The sequence below is a fragment of the Panicum virgatum genome, chromosome 2N (genome assembly GCF_016808335.1).
Source record: "Panicum virgatum strain AP13 chromosome 2N, P.virgatum_v5, whole genome shotgun sequence".
Classification (NCBI taxonomy): Eukaryota; Viridiplantae; Streptophyta; class Magnoliopsida; order Poales; family Poaceae; genus Panicum; species Panicum virgatum.
In genome coordinates this window covers 67,626,090-67,651,798 of record NC_053146.1, presented here as the reverse complement: position 1 = coordinate 67,651,798, position 25,709 = coordinate 67,626,090, and the positions used below count along the sequence as shown (strand labels likewise).

The window sequence follows — 25,709 nt, the reverse complement described above, 5'->3', positions numbered from 1 at the left end:
AGAAGAGTGCACAAATAACCAAGTTGTTGTACTTTGGAGATTCTCTTCTGGTGGTGCAGCAAGTATCTAAGGTATGCCAGTGTTATAATAGTTCTCTAAATGCATATCTTCATAAATGCCTTTATATTATTTCCTCCTTCGATGAATTTATTATTAAACATATACCGAGGGAAGAAAATGAAAAGGCAAATGCTCTGGCTCAGCAAGCATCTGGTTATAATGTTACGAAAAAATATTTCAACATTCGCAAGCCGATGCAAACGAAAGCCGAGTTTCTGGTTCTGGACACACCGGTCCGACCGGTCGGTGATTCCGGTCTGACCGCCCAGACCGGTCTGACCGGTCCAGAGACCAGTCTGACCGGTGATGCAGCTGTTAGTTCTGATTCGACCAAAAAAGATGATTCAATCGTCTCGGCCGAAGCCCAGGATTGGAGGGTTTCTCTTATGTCGTATTTGAGAGATCCTGGTCGTGGCGCAAAGAGAAATATTCGGCGTTTGGCTTTCAAGTATGTTTTAATTGACGATGAACTTTATCGTCGAACTGTCGAAGATTTACTCCTCAAATGTTTAGACTCGGATCAGACCCGGATTGCTATGGGTGAGGTTCATGAAGGTATTTGTGGTACTCATCAATCGGCTCCTAAGATGAAGTGGTTACTTAGAAGAGCCGGTTTTTATTGGCCCACCATGCTATCCGATTGTTTCAAGTACTATAAAGGATGTGAAGAATGTCAGCGGTTTGGTGATTTGCAATTGGTGCCTGCTGCGTTGATGCATCCTATTATTAAACCATGGCTGTTCCGAGGTTGGGGGTTGGATTTCATTGGGCAAATTAATCCTCGATCTTCAAAGGGGCATCGCTTTGTGTTGGTTGCTACGGATTATTTCACTAAATGGACCGAAGCACCTTTGAAGAATATGACGCATAAAGAGGTAATTGAGTTTATTACTGAGCACATTGTCCATAGATTCGGCATTCCACAAACTTTGATAACGGATCAAGGTACTTCATTTATATCAAAAGAGGTGCGTGCTTTTGCCGTATCTTACAAGATTAAATTGCTCAATTTCTCTCCATACTATGCTCAGGCCAATGGGCAGGCCGAGTCTAGTAATAAGATTTTGATCAAACTTGTCAAGAAGAAGATAGAAGAAAATCATAGGAGGTGGCATGAAGTGTTATCCGAAGCATTATGGGCTCATCGTATATCTAGACATGGTGCTACTAAGGTTACTCCTTTTGAGCTTGTGTATGGTTAAGAGGCCGTTTTACCCGTTGAGGTGAATCTGGACGCATATAGATTAGCAAAACAAAATGACCTCTCCGCTGTTGATTACCATGATTTGATGATGGATAATATTGATGAGGTGACTGACAAGCGTTTGAAGGCTTTGAAGGAGATTGAGAAAGATAAGCTTCGGGTGGCCAGAGCTTACAACAAAAAAGTAAAACTTAAATCTTTTCAGGTTGGGGATCTGGTTTGGAAGACAATTTTGCCTCTTGGGATGAAAAGCAACAAGTTTGGCAAATAGTCGCTAAGTTGGGAGGGTCCATACAAGATTGTCAAAGTTATCTCCGGGAATTCGTATATGATGGAGACGGTGCAAGGTGAACGTCTACCCAGGGCTATCAATGGGAGATACTTGAAGAAATTATATCCTAGCGTTTGGCAAAGTGCGTGAAGACGAAGACGGCCGGTATTGAATATCGCCCTTAGTTTTATTTTTTAGAGTTGTATGCCCTGTGTAAAACATGTATATCAAGATAGTTCTTGCTTTTTGGCTTATAAAACTCACCAAAAAACAGGGGGCATATGTTGACAGCCAAATTTGGCATCTGCTGAGGTCGACCGGTCTGATTGGTCGGGCCGACCGGTCTGACCGGTCTGGTCTGTACAGTCCGAGTAGAATTAAGGTTTTTGTAAAGAGTCCTCATGTAATCCTACTCGTGAAGGGGTACGTCTTCCCCGGCCTATAAATATAAAGGTTAAGGCCGATTGAGGTTATTCCCAATCGAATCAATACAAAAATCGCATTACTTTTATCTCTCAAACCCTAGCCTTTTCCAACCCTAGATTGTTTTCTTCCTTCGTCCCGGCGGCGTTTGAAGACGTTCTGAGTGGCCTGCCGACCTCAGAGCAACTCTACGATCACGAGCTCCGATGGGGTCCCTCCCGAGCTTGCCGTTCTAGATTTCCAGCGAGTCCCTGCCTGCACCGGTTAGACTAGGGTTTCGTGGGTGTTGATCGTTTTGACGATCGTTCGCGCGTTCTAGCGCATTCGAGTGTGTTGGCGCGATTCTGTGTCAACACAAGTATCTAATCTTCTCTCCGAGATTTAAGGCCAAAATGCATGTACTTCTTCCGTTCCAAATTATAAGTCATTTCAAGAATTTTAGAGAGTCAAATTATTTTAAAGTTTGACCAAAATTATAAAGAGAAACACAAAGATTTATGACATCAAATAAATATACTATGAAAATATAGCTAATAAAAAATCTAATGATACTTAATTGGTATCATAAATGCTATTATTTTATTATATAATTTTGGTTAAATTTGGAAAAAATTGATTCTCCAAAATTTTTAAAATGACTTATAATTTAGAACGAAGGGAGTAGCTGCCAGTGGTGGCGGCTGCAAAAAATGGCGAGACAGTTGAGGAGTCCGGCGGCGTTGTGGCTGGCGTCATGAGGAGTGAACGGGTGAGCCAGAGCCTGACGCAGGCCGCTGGGGCGAGCAGACGAACGACGCTCCGACCCCGCTGCCATGCCGTGGCGCGGAGAAGTTAGGCCAATGCGAGCGCGGCCGTTGGCACCGCAGCTCGGGACCCTCCTCCGTCTTCAACACCGGCCTGCTGTTGTCTCCGGCATCGCGAGCTTGATTTTTTTATTTTTTTAGTCGTACGTGTTGCTGTAATGGTCGTGTTTGGTTGAGAGAACGATTTTTTTTAAAAAAAAAGATATATGCATGTATGGAGTACTAAACGAAGTTTATTTGCGAAATCTTTTCACAGATGGGTGTAACTTTTTGAGACGAATCTAATGACGATAATTAATCTATGATTTGCTACAATGATGCTATAGTAATCATTCTCTAATCATGCAGTCAAAAACCTCATTAGACTGGTTTCGCGAATTTACCAAGAGTCATGCAGATGGTTTTATAATTAAACTTTATTTAATATTTTAAATTAGTGATCAAAAATGAAAAAAGTTTTCGCGAAATTTTTTTCAGCCCAAACCAAACACGGGCAATGTTATCCCCAAGTGCCTCTACTGCGCACCCGAATGCAGGTATCAAATTGAGAGGTGGTCAGGATCTGTCTGTAATTTCAGAATTCCGTGTGGAACACACAGTCCAGCTTTCGCATAAGAGCAATTACGTGTGGCATCTGTGGAGGTAGAAATATGTATATGTATGTAGCAATATTATTTCTCCATAACTAATTTATGAGAAGCTATATTATCATTGACAAAGGTAATGGAAGGCCGAGCGCATGTCACTAGACCATGATGGATTACCAAGAGAAGTAAGGTTTGTAGAGTTTTCGTAACACGGAGGAGTAAATTCATTGCGGAGTGTTCAGCCCATGCGAATATATTACATAAGTAGTCAGATAATATATAAGCAAGGTTTGCAGTTCGGGTACGTACACACACTACGTAAATAGCTGTAGGCAAATAAAACTACTAGATGGCAGACGATGAGTTGGAGATTTGGGAGCGATGTTCCCATTTTCTTGATGAGTGTAGATCTTCAGATATCTGTTAGGCCTTAGAAGCCTACAAATTCACAGGTCAGTGTTAGATTTATTGTTTGTTGTTTGTTTTAACAAGGGAATATACTCTAAGTTTGATGTCAGAGTATGTACCTGATGCATCAAATTACCAGTTTTTCGGCTCACGATCTGAGTCTGAATTTTTTTGGTAAACAGGAGTCAATTCTGGAAGTACTTCTACATTGATAAAAAAAGAGAATTGATCTGCTGCTAATTTACCTGCATAGTAGTACGCTTCATTTGGGTCATCATCATCGGAAGTTTCATCTGAATATGTGAAGCCGTTGAAGGTAGGAGGGTTGTTTTTTTTTTCATCTTCTATTTCAGCTGCAGCGAGCATACATTTGGTCTATGTGTAAGGTTTGTTATGCCAGATATGAATATGATCACATAGGAAGGAGTATGTTTTCCATTTTTCTAAAAGGAAAGAAGTTTGAAACTAACCTTCAAATACAGCTCGGTTGCATTCCCTCACCACATATGGATCTATTTCTTCTTCCTAATCTAGTATGAAAGAATCATGGATAAAATTGTCAGTATGATAAAGATATGGTTACAGCAGAGAAATTAATCAATGTTTCCATCTGACAAATCAGCGGTTACCTTTGATATTGTAAAGAAGCAGTATTGTATTACTAGGAATGATATTGTATCACCAGGAAACGTAAAGAAGCAGGTAGATCAGCAGTATTGTAGTACCTGGAATGATATAGTCGATCTAGTAGAGATTTGTAACTCAGGTTTCTTTCTCGCCGGAGCAGGCAATCTTGCACCGTGAAGCAGATAATGCAAAAGTGAAAATGGGTAGGAGGTAGCCTTATAAAATGTGAAAACAAAGGAATGCAAGAGCATAAAAGTTGCAAGCTCAGGGGCGGAGCTGCGTGGTTGCGTCAGGGTCGGCCGACCCCGATGGATTTTTATAAAATCAGGGAGAATCACTGTTCTGAACTGTTTCTTAAAAGTAAAGACCCTGGCAAGAAATAGGAAAGGCCCCATCAACATTTTCATCTGGCTTCTCTCCTGAGCAAGCTGATAGGTAACGTGCAGAACAACGGAGGATTAGATTGATTTCTAAACAGTGGCATCGGCGTCTCCCGCAGATCTGTTTCTGTCAGGTAGCAGCAGCCAGCATAATCTCAGATCTAAAAGCAGATTAAGCAGCAACGGCAACCTGCAGAGGGAGAAACCAAAGGATTCAAAAATGTAACTGTGGACGGTGTTACATAATTGGACCCAGCAGAAGAAATGCAAAAGATTGAAAGAACAGCAAAGGTATGTAAGGATTGTGTAACATCCCAGTTTTCATCATGATTAAGGGGGAGTGTTGAAATTTATAATGCAAACTTCTAGAAGGTTCTATAAAAATAAGGATAAACTATGACATAATTTTATTCACCATGACAAGGTTCTAGAATGTTCCACAAGACTCATAAGAAGACATGAAGCTTGGATATTTTCTTGTCATGGTAAAATTTAGAATTTTCTAGAAATAGATATTTGTAGGGAACTTAAATATTTGTAGGGAACCTCCTAGAATGTGACATGTGTCACTCATCCAAGGGGGTATGGGTGCCTATATAAGGAGGGTGCCACCCCTTACCATGCCATACTACTCCACTCCATCCCACACACATCCAAGGGCATGGTAGAAGTAAGCATAGGTAGAGTGTGCTAGGTGTGTGTTCCTTTGTTGCTTCAATAAGGTAAGCGTCTTTATAAGTGTTAGTCTCCCGGTTAAATTTAAGTACTTAGTGTATAAGTTGTGATCCATCGAATGTTGGCTCTGCCACCCGAGATCACAAAAGGGTCTGGGTTTCATCGAAGGTTGGCTCTGCCACCCGGAAGCCAGTTTCATCTATTGGTAGGCTCTGCCTCCCGGAAGCAAAAGGCGGCTCTGCCGTCAAAAGGACCCAGTACACTAAGTAACTAGAAGCTGACCGACTCTGAATTGAGTTGGTGTAGATCCTCAACTTAGTAGGGCCACCTCAATTTCTAAAATAAAACTTATGTTGCAATTAAACTAGTAACGTAAAATAATACTAACATCATATGAGGTATTACATAATTACTAGGCAAACTATTTTATAATCTTGCCTTTCGTTAGTACATTCGTTCCCTCCAGTAACCAGCATACGCATGCTTGCACAAAAATCATATCGTCTCCATAAAAGTCTCTCGAGTCACCGTACCATGCCATAATTCCCAGACAATCATGACAGCACCTACCTCCTTTGCCATAACTTCATCCCCTGGAAGCCACAGAGTACCCACAACAATGACCTTGAAATGATCCGTCATGGCAGCACCCACCTCGCCAAAAATCGGGGTCGTCGCGCACAGTGCCGGCCGAGATATTTTCTCCGCCGCGCGAACCGCCTCACCTATTCTATAAAAGAAGCCGACGCCCCCTCCTTGCCGTCCTCACCCGCGCTCGCTCTCGCTCGCGCACGCGCGACACGCCCGCCCCACGACGGGACCGCGCACTGCCACCGGCATCACGCCGTGCCGCCCACTCCCGCGTCCCCACCTCGCCCACGCCGCTGCAGCGCCCTCGCCGGCTTTGCCGCCTCAGCGCTCGCGCCTTCAGCACTGCCACTGTTCGCGTTGACGACGAGCTGCCACAGCCCACGCCGTCGCCGTCCTTGCGCAACACCGCTGCTGCTCTCCTCGCCTATAAAAGGAGCAAGGCCGTGACGAGCCCCGTCACCAACCCAAGCACACCGAGCCGCTTCGCTCTACCAGCTGAACCACTCCTCCCGAGCCCAGCTCACTCACGAAACGAAGCTCCAACAATTGATCCTCTTCCTCGAGCTGTTCCGCGCCAAGGTGAGATGGCAGGCGGCTCCCCCGACCATTAACTCCACTAATAAAGGCCCAAAACACCCCAGGCCGTGAGCACTTAATCCAAATCATTCTACCAATCAATACTGTAAACTCAAAATCTCCTTCATATCAACTCCTTTTCACGTAACTCTTTTTCCTCCTATTTTCATCTCCATTTGAGCTTATTGCTTGCTTGTGTTTGTTTGCCGGTTGTGCCGTTCTCGCCCGTAGATCACGGAGTGACCGAGGAGGAGCCCGCCAAGGAGCCAGAAGACCCGTACCACGAGCAGGAAGCCGCCGCCGACGACGCGTACGCAAGCGAAGGCAAGTTTCATCGACTCCTACGTGAGCGGTTGCATCCATGTGAGGACGGTTAGCTGTAGCCTGGGTCTATGATCGATTACATATACCAGTACTTGAGTGATTGAGTGTGCTCATGCATGCATCTGAGTAGTCATGCATATCCAGAACTGAGAATAGGATACGAAGGGATCTGGCTGAGACCAGGGCAGCTGGGTATGCTGGAGCCGACGCTACCGTGGTGGTAGACTGGCAGGTGAGTGCTACCGTGGTGGTAGGCTCGAGTTGACATGTTGAGGGATGGTTGCTGCCCTGGTGAACCATAAGGACCGAGTTGTTTTGACATCTCACCTAGCTTACTTTAGTACGACCACAGGTTCCAGTATGGGCCGGACTTAGCCTAATCCCACTGGTTAGCCTGGCGGTCGCAGGGATGGTTTACGGGTATAGACCATTGGGGTCAGGGCCCGAGGGTTTGTGCGGCCGGGCTGGGGCGTGACCACGGCTGGGTGTCGGCTATGTCGGTTGTCCGTTCGGACAGCCGAGCGTGTGGGTACAGTGTACGACCTCTGCAGAGTGTATAATCCATTCGAATGGTCCGTGTCCACGGTATGAACAGGCTACGGTGTGGTCCTGACAACTAGTGAGCTACCTATTGTGGGTTGTGTCGGGAAGAGTTGCATACCATTAGTTGCATTGTTAGTAGAATGTGCTTATTATGTGTCGTGCATGTCAGTCCCCTCCCGTAGGGTGAGGTGGAGCTTGCTGAGTACTTTTGTACTCACCCCTGTTGATTTTTCTCCAGAGGATCCTGACTTTGTGCCAGAAGACTACGAGTAGATCGTGTCCGCACCCAAGCTGATCGAGTGGAGCCGTGATGGATGAAGAGCTAGTCCTCCATGTCGTTATGCTAGTTGTTATCCTATGGTTGTTCTGTGTAGCTTTGTGTTATCACTTTACTCCTCATGTACGTGTTAAATAAAGCTTTGTATGACTCTAGACTCCACTTGATGTAACATGTATTATGCCGGAGACCTTATTCGGTAATTAATACATGGTTTAGCCTTGATCTTCGGGTCGGGGCGCTTCAGATTGTGTCGATTGGCAACATACCTTGTATATGTAGTTTAGTGGACTAAATTCTTCAAGATGGGCCACACAACCTGCAGAAACCAAATCAATCAATCAAGGTGTAAATTAATATAAAAGTTGCATATAGATGTACAAAATTTAGAGTAATAAAAGTTGCATAGAGTTGTGGAGGTAGTATAATAAAAATTGCAAGAAGCAACAGATCCATCCAATTAATTGTCAGATGGAAGCAGTAATTGTTTTCAGGTAAGAAACAGAATATATATTTCCTATATTGTTTTATATTAAATAATACGTCAGAATCAATCAAATTAGAAAGTAAATCACAGAAGCATAAGTCTTCGCACAGGTGGTACATGGTTAGAGATGAATTGGTGATAGAATCAGGAGGGAAAGTTTTCCTAAAAAAAGGATTATTCTCCTAGCTTAAGGTGAGATGTTGATGAACACTACAAGAGTAGTTTCATAAATGTCAGCTTGCAATCAGCTATTTTTTTCTTTGGTACAGTATACACATCCGAAAACAATACTCATATCGTAGTGCATTAGGGAGGTACAGATCATGCTAACTGAAGTAAATAGGAATGAATGAAGTGGTGGGGAAAAAAAGAAAGGAAGGAAAAATAACGAGCAGGAACTAAATACAATCTTGTTGGCAGGGTTTATAATATAATAGAAAGGGTGAGTGCAATCATAAAAACAATCCCATAACTGATATATCTTATTAGGCAGTTCCATCAATGTTTCAAATGAAGCAAGGAAATACATTGGCTTAGCAGCTTCATTTCCCAGAAAAGATCAGGAGGGCCATAGGCTCTGCTTGTAGCCATTACATCCTGAAATTGAAATATTCATTCTAGGAGTATCGATCAAACAGTATAGGAATAGTAAATGTTCAGTAAAAAATTAGATTTGAAAGAAGATGGACGTTGTTGTGCAGAAAGCAATATGTCTTAACCATATAGGTGTTAAGAATCACAGCTTTCAGAATCAGCTCCTGAAATGACAACATCAAGAGTACATGACACAAACTGCCAGCAAAATTATGCAAGGGGTATGAAGCTAGGAGCATTTATATCAGCATCAGCTATAGCGGAAAGAAGCACAGGCAGCATCTACAATGGTATGCTATATCGTTTTCATAGTATCGAAGAAGTAAGGGTAATTGACTGTAGATAATGTGACAAGTTTATGTGAAGTAGAATCAATCAAACACAGGACTCTCTGTTTCAAAAAAAAAATTATCCGTTTCAAAAAATCAAACACAGGACTCCAACCCTCGAGAGTAAATAGCAAACTAATCTCTAAACTAACAGGTCTTCTTAACATAAGTCATAAATACAGTGTGTGTTAGATAACCTGAAATTTCACATTCACAAACATGTATTTGGTGCAACCAAAACATGTATGAGAACAAAGGACAGCTAGATAGAGTGAGAAAAGAAAAGAAGGTTGCTAACACCTGCTACCAATAGCTCTATAGTCAATACGCAAATAGCATGCATTATATAGATCACGGGAAAAAACAAAAATATTGAACAGAGGAACCAAACCGAGCGTAGGCCTCAAAAGATGCGGGGAGCGCAACGGCATTAAGGAGGAGACATCCCGCACGGCGAGACGGCGGCGGAGCGCAACGGCGCGAGAGATCGGCCGGACCTACTTGGACAGGGAGACAACCTCGATTCTGACGCGATCTCTTTCAGATTTTGCACAGGCACAGAGGCAGCCATGCCAAATCTAAGAATTTCCATGGGTCAGGAGAAGGAAGGAGATAGCTAGATTTTTGGGAAGGGGAAGGATGGAGTGGGGAAGCCTACGATGGAGGATAGAGAGCGCAAGTACGGCGGCGTGACGGCTCGAGCGGCCGGAGCCACGCTGCTCCCCCGCGGCCAGAGCCACGCCGGGTCCATACTCCGCGCGCGCCGACCCCTAGCCGCATGCGGGAGCATTGGACGGGCGGTCCTGCGCGGCTGGCCTGCCAGTGGGGCTCGCGGGCCTTCGGGACGCTGGAGGAGAGGGGAAGGGAGGTTGGGGAGGGGAGGGGCTGAGGGAGGCACACCCGGGCATCTTGCCCTGCTCGGCATCACGAAGAGTGTGAGGAAGGGGGCAGGATCAATAGCTATGGTCGGAGGCGGCGAGCAGCGCCATGGCGACCGCCGTGATCCTCCAGCAGCGCCATGCCGCCGCCGCCGCCTCCGGCATCCACTAGGAGTTGGAGCGGGGGAGGCATTTTCCAGCTTCTGGGTACGGCACGGCGGTTTTTTTGGGTTTTTTTTGGATGGACACCATTACAATTTTTGTGTTTTGGAGAAATACCATTACTATTCGACTATTTGGAAAGATACCATTACAATTTTTATTTTGTCACAGCAACACCATGGAGTACGTATCCGATGGACTCGAGCCCAGCCGCAGGCGTATACCCCCCGTCTGTTTTCCCGTATGGCCCATTTTGCCCCCGGCTCAAGAGGTAAAGGGCGTCGGCCTCCTCTGTCTTCCGCGGCCGACCGCTATCGTTGTCCTCCTCTGTCCTTCCCCTTTCCCTCGCCGCTGTGCTCCCCAAACCCTAGCTGACGGCGGCGAATCCAACTCCGGCGCCGGCGGCGAGTCCAACTCCGGCGCTGGCGGCGAGAAGAACCAATCCGAAGGCCGTTGCGATGGACCCTGTAGACCGCAATGGGTGATCCGTAGCCGCGCCTTCCGTTGCGCTGTCCGGTGGAGATGGCGGACGACGACAGCGGGTATGGATCTTCCTCCTCCTTTAGTTGCTTAGTGAATGATTGTGAGAACGGTATCAGTAGATTTGCTTTGGATTTAGTCTATCGATAGTGATTGATTCGATTTCGGGATTTTTCTCTTGTCGCTAGGGTTTCATTGTTCTCACTAGCTCTTAAAGTTGAAGGATTCAGTTCCACAGATAATAGTGGTAGAAAAGCATACACAAAAGGACGCGTGATTAAGTGGGATGTTGAAGTAGGTTCTTTTTCTTTCGATTTGCTGATGAATAGCCTGCGCAATGAGTTCCAGTGGTCCAGTAGTCAGTCTGCTAGTGTATGGTTCTATGACAAAAGGATGGGGGAAGATGTCAAGCTAGAGAATGATTTGCAGATGCATGACATTTTCGAAATGTATAAGGATCAGATGCAATGCGACTTTATTGTTGGGGTTTTTGACAGTTGTCATAGACAGGCTTATGAGTTTGATGCTTTAGAGCCACTTTGTGTGATCCCACCTGTTTATTTTGGTGATGATAACCCTGATCAGATCCCACCCAATAGCAAAGACATGCTAGCTGGACTTGGTAATGATGCTGCCGATCCTATTGACCATAATTCTGGGGAGGCAGAATTTTTACCAATAGATCCAGATCCTGAGCTTGAGGCTGACAGGGAGCCTGATATCTTTGACAATGGTGAGGAGTATGTTGGAGTTGATGATGAGGTTCAGTTCATGCCTGTACCATCTCCTCAGACAGCTAACAATTCAGCCCCAGAATCATCTAACAATGCTGAATATCCTTCTTTTCATGATGCTGATGAATTTGATGGGGTTCCCAATGCTGAAGGAGAAACTCCTCCTGAGGCAGAGGTAAATGATGCAGATCCAGAGGAGGTTCAGGTTATCAATGATCCAGAAAACCCCAAGATAGAAGTGGGAGAAAGGTTTCCTGATATTGTTACATTTAGGAAGGCAGTTAGGCATTATGCAGTTCTGACAGGGTTTGAGTTTGCCAAAGTCATCACAGACCAGACTAGGTTCATTGCCAAGTGTAAAGCTAAAGGATGTCCTTGGCGCATACATGCTTCAAGAATCTCTCATGGCAAGACAATAGAGGTGAATTGTCCTTGTATTTTGTATTCCTGTTTTGCACTGACCTACCATAAATTACTGATAATATTTTATCTTATTTGCAGATCAAAGTATTGCCTGCAAAGCACAATTGTCCAACTACTAAACTGAGAGAAGGGAGAATGGCAACACAAGGCTGGTGTGCAGATAGGTTGGGGGATTGGCTGAAGAGAAATCCAACTAAAGGTCCAAAGGATTGTAAGGAAAAATTAGAGGGGGATTATGGTATCAAGCTCAAGTACTCCAAAGCATGGTCAGGCATGAAGGTAGCACTAGAGCAGATCCATGGAAAGTATGAGGAGAGTTTTCAGCTTCTTTTCAACTGGAAAGCTCAGATTGAGTGCAGATAGAGTGTGAGAGGGTTCAGAAGAAGCAAAGGTTCAGGAGAATGTTTGTAGCTCTTAGACCTTGTATTGATGGATTCCTAGAGGGGTGCAGACCATTTATAGGTGTTGATGCATCCAATTTGTATGGCAAGTACATAGGACAGTTGGCATCCACAACTGGTGTAGATGGCCACAATTGGCTGTATCACATTGCATATGCAATTTTTGATAAAGAGAATGAGGACAACTGGGTTTGGTTCATGGAACAGTTGCACAGAGCCATTGGCAATGTTCCAAACCTAGTTATTTGTACAGATGCTTGTAAAGGTCTAGAGACAGCAGTTGGAGCTGTATTCCCTAATGCTGAAAATAGGAAATGCATGAGGCACATGTACCAGAATTTTATGAAGCAGTACACAGGTGATGTCTTCACTGATCACCTGTATCCAGCTGCTAGGAACTACACAACTGGAATGTTCCAGTGGCACATGAAGAAAATATTTGAGTTTGCACCTGACACAATTGAGTATCTGGAGACACACCACAGTAGAATATGGTACAGATGTGGGTTCTCTGAAAACAGCAAGTGTGATTACTTGACCAATAATGTGTCAGAGAGTTTCAATGCTCAAGTGAAGAAGTTCAAAGGGTTGCTGTTGCATGAACTAGTAGACAAGCTGAGGGAGCTCATAATGGAAAAGAGATACTTGAGAAAGAAACTGGCTAGGCAGTGGCCAGAAGGAATTCTGCCTAATGTCATGAAAGAATTGAATCTGATTAGCAACCAGCTCAAGGTCATAAAAGTTACAATGAGTGATGATTACATAGCTGAAGTCACCCTTTTGGACCATTGGAACAATCAAAAACGGCACACAGTGGACCTGCAGAATCACAAATGCTCTTGCAGGGAGTGGCAAGTTACTGGGAAGCCATGTAGACATGCTTTGGCCTGGATATTGTCCAATAGGGGGATCAAAATTGAAGACTATGTTCATGAGTAATACTCAGTGGCTAGGTTCAAGAAAGCTTATGAAGCCAGAGTTGAGGGAATACCAGATAGGTCCCAGTGGCCTCAAGTGGATCTTGGTTTCAAAGTGCATCCACCATTGTTGGGCAGAGGACCAGGGAGGCCAAAGGTGCAAAGGATTAGAGGGTGCATGGAAAAAAGAACCACAAAGAAAAAGGTTAAATGCAGCAGATGCCGTGCACTAGGCTATTTTGCAAAAACTTGCAAAGAGCCAGAGGTTGGTGAAGATGGCGCAAAAGGGTTGAGCAGGAATAAAAGGTAAGATTTCTGGCACAAAATGCATGAACTTGAACAATCAATTACTTCATGTCCAGGTACTGTAATTGTTGCATCTGCAACTTGTAGGAAGAAGTGCACAGAAGATGATGCTGGCCCCTCCAACGTGAAGAAACAGAAGACTCAACAGAAAAAGAAAGGTACCCCCAAAAAGAAGAAGACCCCTGCAAAGAAGAAGCAAAAGAGGGCAGAGGCAAACCCACCTCCCACTGTTGTCACCAGCATCAGAAAATTAGTGTTTGAAGGACAGTTTGCATGAGAGTGTTGTGTTATATGCCTCCATGCTTTGGCTTTTGGGACAAAAATTGTAAGGTTATGTCGTGCTTTTGGACACAAAAACTTGTAATATGTCTCCTTATGCTTCTGGCCACAAAACTTGTAATGTCTGTGTACTAGAATTCTGTTAAGTCTGTGATTTGGATATCTGAGACACAAGTGATGTCAAATATTTATGTCTAATATTTCTGTCAACTATATCATGACCAAGTGATGTCAAATATTCCTGTGAACTGTATCATGATAAAGTGATGTCAATTGGTGCTTTCTATTTGCACAGAAAGGACAAAGATGCTGCCAAAATTAAACACCCAACAACAGAATCAAACATAGCTCCGATTAGACAAGGGTCCAACCATACTGGTTAGAATTGATCAGAAACATAGATTACATGGAGCTCCAATTACAACCAAATACAACATGAAGCTGCACTCTAAGCTAACACAGCTACATGGATCCAAAGCTACATTACATGGAGCTTCAATTCTTCCAGTAAATAGAGATCATGACAACAACTAACAGTGCTACAAAAATGATAGCAGCATTGCCCACCACAATTGGCCTATTACCCTTCCTGAACTCACCCCTCAGTTCTTTGATTTCATTCCTCACATTGCCAATCTCCAATTTGATGTCAGCAAGCTGCATCTTCAGATCAAATGCCACAATCTTCAACTCCCCACTAACCTGCTGCATTCCTTGAACAACATGATCAGGAGCCTGCCCAACTACTTGTATGTGCCCAGAACCAATTGAGTTGTCCAATAGACGTGCTTGATTATCGCGCAAATACAGCTCATATGCTGCCTCAAACCAGAACTGACCGCACTTGTTGGAGCACCGGTAGTAGATGTTGTCGTTCTTGCTCCTGTGCTTAGCAACCGGCGCCTGGCATTCGGGGCAGTTGATAAGAGGGAGAGCCCTTCCCCGTTGCGAAGAGCTTGAACCCGTGGTGGCCATGTCGGAGGTACACGCGCGGAGGCGGAGTTGGCGTAGACGACCGGGTGGTCGACGACGGATGCGGATGCGGAGGCGGCGTCCACAGCAGGGTCGGGGAGCGGGTCGTAGGCGGCGTCGACGGCGGAGGTGGCGTCGACGGCCGCCGCGGCGTCCACGCCGCGGTGGAGCTCAAAACGGTCGCCGGCGACGAATCCCTATCACACGGGGAGTAGACGAGATGAGAGAGGGAGGGAAAGGAGGAAGACAGAGTCCCCGTGGGGGGACGTTATCCACTTGAGCCGCTGGCAAAATCTCCCATACGGAACTACGGAGCCGCGGGGTACGCCTGCAGGTGGGTCCGAGGCCGTCCCATACGTATAACATGGTGTTGCTGTGACAAAACAAGAATTGTAATGGTATCTTTCCGAATAGGCGAATAGTAATGGTACTTCTCCAAAGCACAAGAATTGTAATGGTGTCAATACAAAAAACCCTTTTTTTACATCTTTACTATTATAAATAATGCCACTCGCTCGATTATCACTCTTAAAATGACGTTTACATATTTAACATTCTTGTTTTGCAGCTCCTACAAATTTATCACTTTTGTCTACGTGGCAGGCCACGCGGCGTAACACGTTGGCGTACAGTCAGCAGGAATATGCAAAATGTCCTGAATGCCCCTGATCTCCTCCTCCCTTCTCCCTCTCCGACAGCTAAGTTCCGCAGCTCCTCTCACCGCCAGGCAGGCCCCACTCGTCTGCATCGTCTTCCACCTCCGGCGCCAGGGCCAAAGCTCAGCTCGCAGGCACGGCGGCGGCGCCGGGGCTACCTCCACGCGCTCGGCTGCTGAGCGCGCCCGTGCTTGAGTCCGTCGTGCTGCTGCGGCGGCTGCTGCGGGTCGGAGCTAGAAGATAGCGGGGAGGGAGGCACCGCGTGCGCCCGGATCGGCGTACGACGGTGGTGGGAGAGAGTCGAGCGAGAAGAAGAGTGGCTGGGAGAGGGAGCGTGCGTGGTGGCCCGCCGGGGATCTAGGCGTAGGGTGACGGGAGGCGCGGCTACGGTACGCCGGCGGGCAGAGCGACGGCGAGAGGCGGCGGTAGCCGGACGCCAGATCGAGCGGGGTCGGGAAGCGCCGCGCCAAGAAGCCCCGCCTACCGACCGTGCGCATGACGGCGAGCACGGCGCTGGCCTCCGCGGAGATCTCGCAGGCGAGCGCCGCCGGGTCGGGGCCAGGGCCATCGGCCAGGGAGGAGCGCGCGTGGTGGGGCTCCTCGGCGATGGGTCGATGCCGGCGGCGCATGGGTTCCCGGGGCTGCTAGCGGCTAGGGCTCGGCACGGGGAGACCGCATGGGCGGCGGATCTGTTGGGAGGGATCGGGGACAGCCGAGCAGGGCCGCGCCTTTTTGGAGACGGTGAGGGAAGGGAAGGAGGGAGCAGGAGAGGGGGAGGTAGAAGACGAACCTGACAAGTGGGACCCACCTGGTAGTGAGAGGACTTGGGGACCCGACCGTCAGAGAGGAAGAAGAGAGGAGCTGACCAGTGGCATTTAGGATATTTCGCATGTTCCTGCTGACTCAGCACCAACATGTCAGACCGCCGTGGCGTGCCATGTAGGCAAAAATGGTAAATTTATAGGAGCCGTGAAATAAGAATGCTAAATATATAGACATCATTTTAAAAGTGATAATTGAACGAGTGGCATAAGATGTAAAAACCGTCCGGGGAGATGAGGGTGGAGCAACAATCCGGGAAAGATAGCGGCATAGCGCTGGCCGGACGATGCGGATCCGACTGCTATAATTTTTTTTTTTTTTGCGATCGTGGACCAGAAATCCAGCCCAATTCAGGGATCGAAATGGGTCCTCACGGACGGTTCCCCCCCTCCCCGCTCTTCTCGCGATGAACTTCCGCCGCCGCCGTGCCTGGTGAATCAATCCCTGTGTGCGACCCGAGGAGAATTTCTCTCTCCCAACGTCCAGCGTGAAGTACTGGGAGATTCATCCGGACCTGGATCGATTTCTTCTCTTGTTGGTATGTATAATCGTTTGTTTGTTGGATTGTTTTCTCAATCCGATCCAGACCTTTTTTCTATTCAGTAAGTTGTGGATTCTTCGTGCTTCATGGTGTTCTTCGGGTCCAATCTCTCATTGATTCTCTCATCCAGAATGCATTGTTTAACGGAGGATTCAAGGTGCGACTGCAGTTTATTTCCACTCTGTGTTCTTTTTCATGCTCCACGTTAAATCTGTCACCGATTCGAACTGCTAATTCAGCCTGTATTGTGTATTCCATAAAAAAAAACAAATCAGCCTGTGCCAGTGTGTGATTTGATTTCGAAATTCGAATCGGACTGAGAACTGCCCGTTTTGTATTCGGATTTCTCTAAGATTTGTCGACGGGTTGGGACTGCAGTTCAGTTCCGTCACGGAATTGGACTGCCAATCGATCTCGAAAGTTTTGTGGAAAACAAGCTGCTCTAGTTTGTTTCGAACCGGTTGAAGCTTGGTCCGTTTTTTTATCGTAAAGAAGAAAAAAAATCTTGTCCGCTTTGTATCAGGAGTGGACCGAGAGGGGATACTCACGCCTACATAAATAAACCCTAGGGATCAGAATTATTCATTGGAACTTCAAGGTCGTAAAATTGTATTGAAGACTGGTCTGTTTTTGTACTACATACTTATTTAATGATGGCGCCTGAACATACACATGTAAGTTGTTTCACTTCAAACATCTGTGCTTTTTTTTATTTTGCTAAGGCTTTTTCTTCTTGAGGGGACCATAAAAATCTACATTAAATTTTGTCTTGTTAAATTAGAAACTTTCCTTTGATATCATGCCACACTTGTTATGTCATGCTTTACATGTAATGTGCATTCTGTTACCTCTCCTTTTAGAGGCACCTTTCTAAAACAAGAAATCATTTTAACCTGGATGTAAGGTTAGGCTAAAATGGGACATATTATTAGGTTTAAAGGTTTATTAGTTTAGTTGTCTAGTTACATTTAGAACAATGAATAGATTAGCTGTTGTTCAACAGAACTTGTTTAGCTGCAATAGTTCAACACAACTTTCTCTATAGTTAGTGATAAACCAAACAACTATTTGTATATCTATAATAAAAGGAGATGTGCTAGAAACATGTAATTTTATGTTCATAATCTTCCTATTAAATTATATGCTATTGCTAGACTTCTTTTGAATCACTAAATAACATTTACAGAGAAGTTAATATTAAATAAATCAATTGCTCATTATCTTGCAGCAAGTAGAGGAAGACATGATAAGCAAGTTAACCGATGATGTTTTACTCTTGATCTTGGAAAAAGTCAATTTATCAACATCAGTGAAGACCAGTGTGCTATCCAAACGCTGGAAAAATTTCCCTTGGTTGTTGACTCAACTCAACATAGATATAAAGGATATAAAGGATTTTTTCCATGGACCGCATGCCGAAGCCACAGTTGATCAGATTCATAAAGCAATGGCATCTCTAACTGAAGTAGTTAGGAGCATGATGGCCACTACCCGCAGAAAGTCTATTATCACAAAGCTCTGCATTTCGCTCTTCTTAACCAACATCTATTCAAACGAAATTGGTGATATTGTTAATGAAGCGGTTGAGAATGGGATGGTAAAAGATATAGAGCTCATAAGTGGAGTTGAGAGGTTTCCTTTTGATGTTCCTGATGATGAAATGGTAAAACATGCAGATGGTATTAATAGTTTCTTTGGTAACTATCCGAAAATATCCTGTTGCCTCCGAAGCCTCATCCTTTACAATGCAACTTTTTGCAAATCAGATTTGCATAATCTCCTTGCAAATACATGCATGGAGCTGCAATATCTTTATCTCTACCAATGTGATACTGGGATTATTAACCCAGTGTTCAAGATAGATGCTCCAAACTCAAAACTTAAAGTTCTAGAATTCGCTTATTGTTCTTGGATAAAAGTTGAGGTAGGTTGCCTACCAAAACTAGAGCAACTCATACTGGGCCATTGGTCATCGCCATATCTGCCCTTGACTCTGGAATGTGTCCCATGCCTCAAGGAAGTAGATATCTATTCTAGTACTGTGTTTTACCAGAAACAACCATTCAAGTTAAGTGAGCTTCTAGGTGGTTCAACATGCATAACTACCCTAACATTGGATTTCCTTGGACAAAAGGTAAACAAGCTAATTGAGCTTCTAAGTGGTATTTCTTTGACATAGTTTTGATACACTCAAAAAACTTGCTACTTTTTTTTGTCACTTCAGATTTGGTTAAAACCGGAAAAATATCAACTTCGCTCGGCATTTAGCAATTTAAGGGAATTATTGATCCATGGTATCTTTGTTGGATTTGGCATATTGTGGACAACAGCCCTTCTTGAAGCTGCGCCATCCCTTGAGACTCTTGACATTGAGGTATGTTCTGTACTTTTGTTTTTGGATAGAGAGTAGTTTGGTATCCTTTTATGGCTGTAATACTCGTTTGTGGGTTTAGTTAGTCTGAGTGATTCTTGCTGGGAAGAGCGCACCTAACAGAATTGGCAAGTTTCATGCAGTCATACCTAGGGTTAGCTGAAGATGCTTTGCGTCCTTTTCTTGATTGTTCACTTGCAAATTAGAAAGACATGCTCATGTTACATTTCACAACCATTTCATAAGTTTTGCAACCAGTTTTTAAATTCAAACAAAATTTTGATGATCTAGGTGTATGACCATCTATGCGGTGACGCTGATGAGGAGAAACGGACATTCGGAGAAAGAACTAATGCATCATGGGATGTGTCTGAGTTTGCTGAGTCTTCCAAGTCTTGGCCTCTCAAAGAGCTCAAACTATGTGGTTTCAATGCAACAGAAGAACAGATAGTATTTATTGGAGCAGTGATGGAGCGAGCTTCAAACCTGCGGGCTGTTGTTCTGAAAGAGCAGTACTGCAAGGACTGTAGTGCAATCAGCACCCCACTTGATCCTAGCAAATGCAGGTTCCCGAGCAACGAGGATGAACAGGAGATGGTTCTGAATAATCTCAGAAACCGGTTCTCCTTCGGCGCCGAAATAATCTTCAGCCGCCATAAATTTTCCTGTAACTAAGTGCCTCAGATTGTTTGGGAAAAAGGAGAAATTTGTTGGAAGGTGTGGCTTTACTTTCCTAGCACCTAGGTTGGACGATTATGTTCTCGCTTTTTCCCTCTACTAGTTGAATGCCCGTGCGTTGCTACGGGAGTCGATACCAACAGTCTGAGCTAAAAATTCAATTATAAAAAGATGCAAATCTGTCAACAAATATTCACCATTGTTACCAAGGTCAACTAAATATTCAAACAAATGTGCACTAAATATCATGCCACATACTAAGTTTATTAGCTCCATTTGTGCTGCTATTTCCAATGACCATATTCCTTCCTCAGTTTGACTATAGCACCAGAATTATGTAATGCATCAAGTACCTTTTTTTTTCTATCGCGCTTCACGTTTTCTCAGGTTCTTTGCATTCTTTTCTTCCTGAGACATTGCTGCATACCTTGCTCTTTCCCTTTCCCGGCTTACGTCGGTTATTATTATTGTTTGCTGATGGTAAATCGGGTACAGTCTCAGCCCCTCGTTGTAAATAGCACGACCTATATACTCAGTGCATGTGTTTTCTTAATGTAATGAATCTGTTGTATCATGTTTATTGGAAAGTTACCTTCGTTAGTGTGGTTTGCCAAATCTCCAAATGGAGTGCGAGAACGATTTGTTTCCATGGGATCCTTTTTATAGACCTGATAATAAATAAGACCGACACATTTTTTTCCCATTTCATGTATGCATGGGTGATTTACCTAGTCACTCAGAAACATCTCAACCAATGAACATGAAAAACATAGTTAAGTAAACGTGTTGCTATGGCAAAAAAATATATCACTAATTAAAGATAACACAAGGCATGGATGTAGCTAGAATTTTTATACTTGCCACAGTAAAAGCACTTGCTGTAGAAATTAATCCATATCCATGACTATTTTGAACAAATTAATCTGTCACCATAAATATTTTGAACATATCACGGCAAAAATCAATGACAGATGCAATGTAAAGCAAAGCTTAGGGGTAAAAAGAAGTACATGTTTGACCTTGGCGGATCGCGAAACAAAAAGGTCCGAGTAAATTTGTAAAGGCCATCATGAGTACACTTGTAACAAAATGGCATCATTTACACCCCAGCTCCGAGTTAAAAATGGTATGATCACCCTAGCGACAAATCTAATGTAAATATAAAAGACGGTGAACAATGAATAGAGAGGCACATAGATTTCTGGGCCTTTCAGCCCCTTCCCTGCAATCCCATGGTACCTTATTTGTCCCGGACTTGAATGCCACATTGCCACGGCTGCCTCGGCCACAGGAGAGGAGCAGCATGTGCTGCCTGCGCTTCATTAGCTCAACAAGCTCGATACCTCCATCCGACGACAGCACCACCATCCTCAACAACAGTACAACACCTTCAACGCGGCGTCCTTGCAAGTTAGGTAGGCTAGAGATGAAACCCAAAAGAAACAAGAATAATCAACAATACAAACCTTTGTCTAAAATGAATCAAGGAGAGCTATTGAGATACACTAACTTAATTTTGCCGCAATCATGTGAGCGCCCCGTGTGTTGCTATGGGAGACAACTCACCATGTATGCATGTATGAAATCAGCTCACCAAAAAAAAAGGTCTCAATTCAACTTTACAGTGGTTCTTTCATTACAACATCATATATGTACAAGTTATATATTTGTTTAAATAAAAATATATAGATGACACATATGCCCTCTTCAAATGTACTTTTTACCATTTGACATAGAGCAAATCAATTTGTCCGAAATAATGAGATGAGATGGTATTACCATTCAACAGATTCAGATAACAATCAAGCATAATATCTACAGTTAAGTAGCACACAAGAACAACCAAATGTTTTGAGCATGTAGTAGATGCCATAGTGTTCATTCAATAACAGATGACATAATAAGGTTTTCATGAAATCCACATGAACATTGAACAAATAATCAAGTGAGAAATATCACTTACCAAAATTGTCTTCCTCAATGACCTTTAGCCTGCAAAGAGCAAGCATTGCAGAAGCTTGACAAATGCCCCCTCAATCCAAACTGCTAAGATTGAGATTGTTCTTGAATAATTCCATATGTCTAACAGTCAAGGGTTTTCTAAACCCATATGCAATCTGATCTCCTGAAGCAATGTATTCAATCTCAAGTAACTTCTTGGACACACGCTCTCTCACAATATGATAATCCACTTCTATATGTTTTGTTCTTGCATGAAACACCGGGTTTGCAGAGAGATATTTTGCACCTAGATTGCCACACCACAATCTCGCAGCTCTTGGACTAGGAACTCCAAGTTCCTGTAACAACATTTGTATCCACATAACCTCTGCTGTGGCATGAACCAATGCTTTTTATTCTGCCTCCGTACTTGACCGAGACACTGTTGCCTGTTTTCTAGCACTCCAAGACACCAAATTATCTCCTAGAAACACAACAAACCCACCAGTAGAGCGACGATCATCGACGCAGCCTGCCCAATCAGCATCTGAGAAAGCACTAATAAGCAAAGAAGACCTACTGATTCTTAACCCCAGTTTTATCGTGAGTTTTATGTATTTCAAGTATAGATGGCCAAACGTGCATTCCGGTCCGGCCCAACACTAACACTATTCGGCACTGACACTATTCGGCACTACAGTACTCGACACTAAACATTAGTCGTGTCGTGCCGTGCCGTGCCGGCACTGCGTGCTGGCCAATCGGCCCAGGCACTACACTATAGGCACTTAACCGTGCCGTGTCGTGCCGACGGCATGGTCAGCACACCGTGCTAGTGCCTGCCCAGGCACTACCACCACAAAAAGACTCAAAACACTTCAAATTCGAGTTTGGGGATGGATTTGAGGAGATCGGAGATAGGAGAGGAGGATGGGAGTCGAGGAGAGGGTGACAATGTAGCATAGGGGCAAGACTAAATGGCCCAGAATGCCAGCCATCGGCGGCCGGTGGCACAGACCCGACGGTTGGAGCGGGAGAGGAGAGATGTGAGCGCGAGAGACAGCTAGACGAGGTGAGGGAGTGAAGTGAGTGAGTGTTGGGAGGGATGAGAGGCATCGGCCGCGGCATATATACGCCGGCCACTATGACAAGTCTTAAGTGGGCTCCCGATCCAGTAAGCCTGTAAGGCTAACAGCTAGTAGGCCAGGCCTAACGGCTAGTATCAGATAGGTACCGTGCTAGATCCGTGCCAGCCCATTATCCGTGTCGTGCCCATGCCAGCACTGCGTACTGGGGTTACGACCCACACATTACACTATGCTCGTGCCGTGCTAGCACTGACACTAAACCCACCGTGTCGTTCCGTGTTCATGTCGTATTTTTTAGTGTCATTTTTCACGCCACCCATCTGACATGGCCCATTTGGCCATCTATAATCTCAAGGTCCTCTTTACAGCAGTCCAATGAACAGTCGTTGGTGCATGCAAGAATTGACAAACTTTGTTTACACCAAAAGAAATATCTGGTCTTGTAAGTGTTAGATATTGTAAGGCCCCAACTATATTTCTGTAATTCGTTGCATTGTCTGGTCCAAGAGGACTACCTTCATGTGAGATAATTTTTCACTGACCGACAGAGGAGCTGCAACTGGTTTACAATCTGTCATGCCTACTCTTCTCAATATATCCGAAGCATATTTCTCTTGTGTCAATAAAATGCCATCACGAACCTTACTCACCTCAATGCTAAGAAAATAATTTAAATCTCTTTTAGAGAAAATGCTTCCTTCAAATTTTGCAACAATGCTTGGGTTGCCCTCTGAGTTGAGCTAGCAACAATAATGCCATCCACATAAATCAAGATTTCAAGACAGTCGTCGAGACAGCACTGATTGGAAACGCAGCACCTGTTGGCAGCACTGAAGGCGAGAAAGATGCTGCTGCGGACGACACGCAAATCATCTCCAGGTTCCATGCCAGTGCTGACTTTAGCTTCTATATCACCTGTAAGGCTGTAACATCATTTTGTGTACTATTTTCTGTAGAACCTTCATCAATTTGGTCAGTAATATTATGTAAATCAGACACGTGATCATCTATATTTTCTCCCCCATGATTAATGCTCGGATTTAGCAAACTTTGAGGAAGAAGAGAAATCTCCGAACGAAGGTGTACGCCTGCATTAGAATGGAGTTTGGAGAAAGGAAAAAATGATTCATCAAACGTGACATCACGTGAGATATACACTCTGACCAGAAGAGATCTCAAGGCATTTAAATCTCTTATGAATATTACTAAACCCCAGAAAAAGACATTGTTTAGACCGGTATTGGAGTTTGTGCTTGTTGTAGGTATTCGGCCAACAAACACAACCAAACACACGCAAGGAGGAGTAATAAGACCTTTGGCCAAACAAGCGTTCTAAGGGAGTAGCAAACTGAATTACTTTGCTAGGTGTTCGATTGATGAGATAGGCGGTAGCAAGAAAAGCTTCATCCTAAAATTTTAGTGGCATTGAAGCATAGGCTAAAAGAGAAAGACCAACTTCAACAATTTGTCTATGTTTCCTCTCGGCTGAGCCATTCTATTGATGTGCATGGGGACAAGAGACATGGTGGGAGATGCCACATTTAACAAAGGAGTGAAGTTTCTGATATTCACCGCCCCAGTCAGTTTGCACAGCTATAATTTTTCGATTAAACATTCTCTCAACGAGATTTTGTGAAAGGAATCAGGTGCTCGTAGCCTAAGAGGCACTACTACAAAAACGATTTTTATGGATGGGTAAAAACCTATTTTTAGGGGCGAACGTGATACCCGCCTCTAGTTTTCGCAGCTAAAAATTAGATTTGTACGGACGGATAATATGACCGCCCCTACAAATGATTTGTAGGGACGGGTCATGGGCTCACCCGCCCCTACAAATCGATTTGTAAGGGCGGGTCATGGCCTCACCCACCCCTACAAATCATTTTCCAGAACATGAAAAAAATAAAAAAAACACAAAAATAGGAAAATAAAAAATATCCCTACTAACCAGCCCACCACCACAAGCCCCTCTCCTATCGAGTTACAATTTTTTTGACGAGATATGCACACTTGCGTAAATCGGGATTCGAACCGTCTACCTCAAGCCTCGCGCGAACCTTTCTTACCACCACACTACACAGTCACTTGTGACTATTCAAGGTATGCCATTGTTTTATATTAATACTGAAATTGATTTGTAGTGGCGGGTGATGCCACCACCCGCCCCTAAAATATTTTTTATTTTATCTGAAAATTTATTTAATTGTTCACATATAGTAAAATAAATTTAAAAAATGTGAAACTTCTATACTATAGTTATTGTGAACTATAGAAACATAAAAAATATGTCAAGTATGTTTCAGTGTATATAAAGGTTAAGTGTGGAAACTTCAAAGTATGACTAGAGTTATATGAGACATTATATAGTTATAGCTATTAGAGAACTTGTAATAATTTTTTTGGAACGCTAGATGACCTTAAATGAAAAAGTTACCAACTACAAAGTTTTAGATCTCGTAGTTCTCTACAATTTTGGTATAAAATTCGACTTCATCCGAGATCATATGAAAAAATTATATTTTTTTGCGTGGAACCGTTTGTAGGGGCGGACCATGCCATCACCCGCCCCTAAAAATAGATTTGTAGGAACAAGTGAGGCCATGACCCACCCCTACAAATCCCTCCATTTTTAGGGGCAGTTCATGGTGTCACCTGCCCCTAAAAATGCTCTTTTTAGGGGTGGGTGAAGCCATGAACCGCCCCTAAAAATAACACTCATTTCTAAGAGTGGGTGAGGGGGCGATCCACCTCTAAAAATGCTTTTCTAGGGGCGGGTCGGATGCTACTGTAACTCCACTCTATTTGTAGCAACGGGTGGAATTTTGGTCCGCCCCTAAAAAAATCGGGGCGTTCCTACAAATCGTTTTTGTAGTAGTGAGGGTGAGCGAGTGAATTAGACAA

At 44.2% G+C, this 25,709-nt stretch overlaps 2 protein-coding genes and 1 long non-coding RNA gene across 17 annotated transcripts; 2 read left to right on the top strand and 1 right to left on the bottom strand.

Moving 5' to 3' along the window:
• Window positions 1-3,501: 3,501 nt before the first annotated feature.
• LOC120662045 lies at window positions 3,502-10,284 on the bottom strand. Of its 4 annotated transcripts, none has more exons than XR_005670172.1 (8): window positions 9,818-10,284; window positions 8,764-9,737; window positions 8,019-8,068; window positions 4,482-4,953; window positions 4,227-4,286; window positions 4,002-4,109; window positions 3,876-3,917; window positions 3,502-3,786 (listed from the first exon to the last, which is right to left on the bottom strand). It is a non-coding gene; the product is annotated as an uncharacterized LOC120662045 (long non-coding RNA). The 4 variants fall into 4 exon arrangements; XR_005670173.1 differs by having other exon boundaries at window positions 8,764-8,833; window positions 9,818-10,239; XR_005670174.1 differs by having other exon boundaries at window positions 8,764-8,833; window positions 10,060-10,239.
• Window positions 10,285-11,765: 1,481 nt separating this feature from the next.
• Window positions 11,766-13,924, top strand: LOC120662044. Its single transcript, XM_039941121.1, has 2 exons — window positions 11,766-11,834; window positions 11,915-13,924. Exon 2 carries the CDS (start codon window positions 12,238-12,240, stop codon window positions 13,174-13,176), a length of 939 nt encoding a protein of 312 aa, XP_039797055.1. The 5' UTR covers window positions 11,766-11,834; window positions 11,915-12,237; the 3' UTR covers window positions 13,177-13,924.
• Window positions 13,925-16,484: 2,560 nt separating this feature from the next.
• LOC120662042 lies at window positions 16,485-19,971 on the top strand. Of its 12 annotated transcripts, none has more exons than XM_039941114.1 (6): window positions 16,485-16,727; window positions 16,793-16,887; window positions 17,300-17,404; window positions 17,959-18,864; window positions 18,955-19,104; window positions 19,393-19,971. In XM_039941114.1, exons 3-6 carry the CDS (start codon window positions 17,381-17,383, stop codon window positions 19,774-19,776), a joined length of 1,464 nt encoding a protein of 487 aa, XP_039797048.1. In that variant the 5' UTR covers window positions 16,485-16,727; window positions 16,793-16,887; window positions 17,300-17,380; the 3' UTR covers window positions 19,777-19,971. The 12 variants fall into 12 exon arrangements, with proteins under 12 accessions (XP_039797048.1, XP_039797052.1, XP_039797050.1 ...); XM_039941118.1 differs by having other exon boundaries at window positions 17,006-17,404; XM_039941116.1 differs by having other exon boundaries at window positions 16,776-16,887.
• The last annotated feature ends 5,738 nt before the right edge of the window (window positions 19,972-25,709 follow it).